At 46.3% G+C, this 2,792-nt stretch overlaps 1 protein-coding gene across 3 annotated transcripts in view; it reads left to right on the top strand.

Annotated features, from left to right (window-relative positions):
- Positions 1–2,792, top strand: part of grid1a (glutamate receptor, ionotropic, delta 1a) — a 165,260-nt gene that overhangs the window by 934 nt on the left and 161,534 nt on the right. For all 3 annotated transcript variants that reach the window (XM_008321593.3, XM_017037306.2, XM_017037302.2), the window contains exon 2: positions 924–1,079. In XM_008321593.3, coding sequence (XP_008319815.1) covers positions 924–1,079 — 156 coding nt within the window. The remainder of the gene's footprint in view (positions 1–923; positions 1,080–2,792) is intronic.

Below are 2,792 nucleotides of genomic sequence, written 5' to 3' on the forward strand. Positions count from 1 at the left end.
ACTCCCGGTGACATTAATAACATTTCGTCTTATAGTGTTGGACCATGATCCTCTCATCAGCTCAGACACAGACTCTGACTCTGTGACTGACGGTCAGGGTCTGACGTCCTTCACGCGCTCCAGCCCCGCAGCCTCTGCTGTGATGATGTCGCTGATCTCACACCAAAATGCCAATGTCACTGTGAGCAAACGTTGGTGTCGGTGTGACCGGGCTGTCACTGCTGCTGCTGCTGCTGCTGCTGCTGCTCACAGTTTGCTGCAACAGTCTGGCAAGCAGCAGGTGCTCAGTCACCGGCTTAAAACAGCGGTGGGACTTCATCCAGACCATTTTGGCCCGCGCCCCATCACATAACGTTTGGGCAGCCCCGCTCCTCCAGCGGGGATGAAACCATTTCCGTGATATATGTGGCTCACCAATAGCAGCAGATGCCATTTTGATAAGACCGGAGGAGCGAGGAGTGAGGAGTGGGGGAGGCAGAGAGGCTTCACCCTGTCTCCCACACAGAGCCCAGAAGACTCCTGGCAGCTCTGACTCTCACCCTCTGCTGTTCCAGGTTTCTTATTTTACACCGAACACAAAAGGTAAAAAAAAGAAAGAAAAAAAAAAAAGCCAGGCGGCGAGGCCCCGTCGCTGTCCGTGGTGCTGGAACCGAGTGATGGCGTGTAAAACTTCTAGAATAAATAAAAACACAAACAAGAATATAGTGTATTAGAGTGACACTCCACACTGCCCCCCCCAAACCCCCCCCCTCCCGTCGTCGTCTAATCACATCAAACGTCTTCCACTCAGTCAGTGGATGACTGTAGATGACGGGGTGACTCATTCACTCCCCCCTCCGGCTCCGACTGCCTCACTATCTCACTTCAGTCCCCCGAGTTTTTCCCGTCCAATTAACTTGTGACTATTATATTGTACTCAACAGGTGCCATATTCGAGGAAAACGCGGTGAGAGATGAGGAGATTTTCCAGCTTGCCATTTCAGACCTGAGTCTGAATGATGACATTCTGCAGAGCGAGAAAATAACCCACTCTGTGAAACTGATCGAGCCTAACAACCCTTTCCAGGCCGTGCAGGAAGGTAGGAGTGATTTCCCTGGACCGTTCCTCCACTCACTGTCCCCGCGCCCGCTGTTTTGTTTAATTATTTGGAGCTGCCAAAGCAACGCGATTGAAGCATCTACTCATTCCTACCCTGATGATCACGAGCCCCGAGCTCGGTGTTTATTCATACCCGCTAATACTTTCCCCGTGTGTGAGAGAGAATCAATGTGGGCTTTAAATCAACTGAGAGAGAGAGAGAGAGAGAGAGAGAGAGAGAGAGAGAGAGGGGAGAGAGACACTGGGCTGCACCAAGGTGTCTTCTGTGGTTGAAAAGCTAGGTGGAAGCATTGCATTAGAACATGGCAGTTTTGGTGAAGTGTGTGTGAAATTCAAACTAATGATGATGATGATGATGATGATGAAGATGTTGGAGAGAAGCTTCATGTGATTCTCCACTGATGTGATGGAGGGAACCATGTGTGTGTGTTTTGTCAGGACCAGGACGACGATCTTCTCCTCAGCTTTGACTCTGACAGATTTTAGTTTTTTTTTTTCTCGGTGTTTTCATCAGAACGTAGGCCACAGCTCCACCAACAGGCAGCGACAGGAACCAAAATGGTTTCAGTCAAGGTTGTTTCTTTGCCTCGTTCATGCGGCGCCGACTGCAAATGTGATTAAGACTCCTTTTAAGGTGGAATTAATTCTTAGTCTTTTCTTAGCTTCCTGGAGACCTTGAACGTCTGTTGATGTCCCAGAGCTCAGTTATCAGGCTGCACTTCTGCCCCCTGTTGTTTCAGACGTTCACAGCCTCAGTCTGACAGCACGGCCTTTCGTCCGCCTTCACTCAGCCGCGCTCCTTGATGCTAGCTTTTAGAAACGACTGAACACGTGGATGCTAATTATTCAGTAAACACATACTTCAGTTCCTAAATATCCCTATTTATTCTGTTTTTGTGTTTTATTCCATGTCTTTACAAACTTTACAAATTGAGACAGTGGAAAATATCATATATTTATAAATACACTGAAATACTCCAATATTTCATTTCATGATGCTGTACATTATTTTTTTATTTACAAATACAAATAACTCCCCTCAATATATCGTTGTGTATACAGCATCGCAGTATATCGCAGTATATCGCAGTATATCGCAGTATATTGTATCGTTGGCCGTGTATCGTATCGTTGGATTCGTGTCGATACCCAGTCCAACAGAGTGGACTTCACTTCTCTGTGTTCAGACTGGAAATACGAACAGACCAGAGAAAACATGATGACGGGAACAAATTCAACATAAAGAGCTGTTAATAAATAAAGTTCAGTTGAATTTTTAGTTTTGGATCAGTGAAAAACACTGATTCATGAAGGAACTCATCAGGTTCCAATTAAATCCTGTTTTTTTTTTTTCCTGTTTTTTTTTTTTTTTTCATATGAACATGAACGTGTTTCTATAAACGGTGTTTAAAACTCATCTGGACTCCAGATGGGACTCAACCCAGAGGTTGGTCCACAAGTACAAGTCCACAGATAATGTACAAAAGGAAAAATGTCAGTGAAGTCATCAATTAGCCTCGTTATCACGGAGCTCAGTTCTGATTGGTCCGTCGGCCGGGGGTCTCTGATCATCAAACAATCACAGAAGCAGGTAATTAGTGGGTATTTTTAGGATGGGGGTGACGGGGGGTGAGGGACGGGGGTGCAGTGGATGAGGTGGCGTTCGATGGTCACCCAGAGGCAGCCTGTGGTT

This window comes from Cynoglossus semilaevis, chromosome 12, assembly GCF_000523025.1.
Source record: "Cynoglossus semilaevis isolate Cse_v1.0 chromosome 12, Cse_v1.0, whole genome shotgun sequence".
Taxonomy (NCBI): domain Eukaryota; kingdom Metazoa; phylum Chordata; class Actinopteri; order Pleuronectiformes; family Cynoglossidae; genus Cynoglossus; species Cynoglossus semilaevis.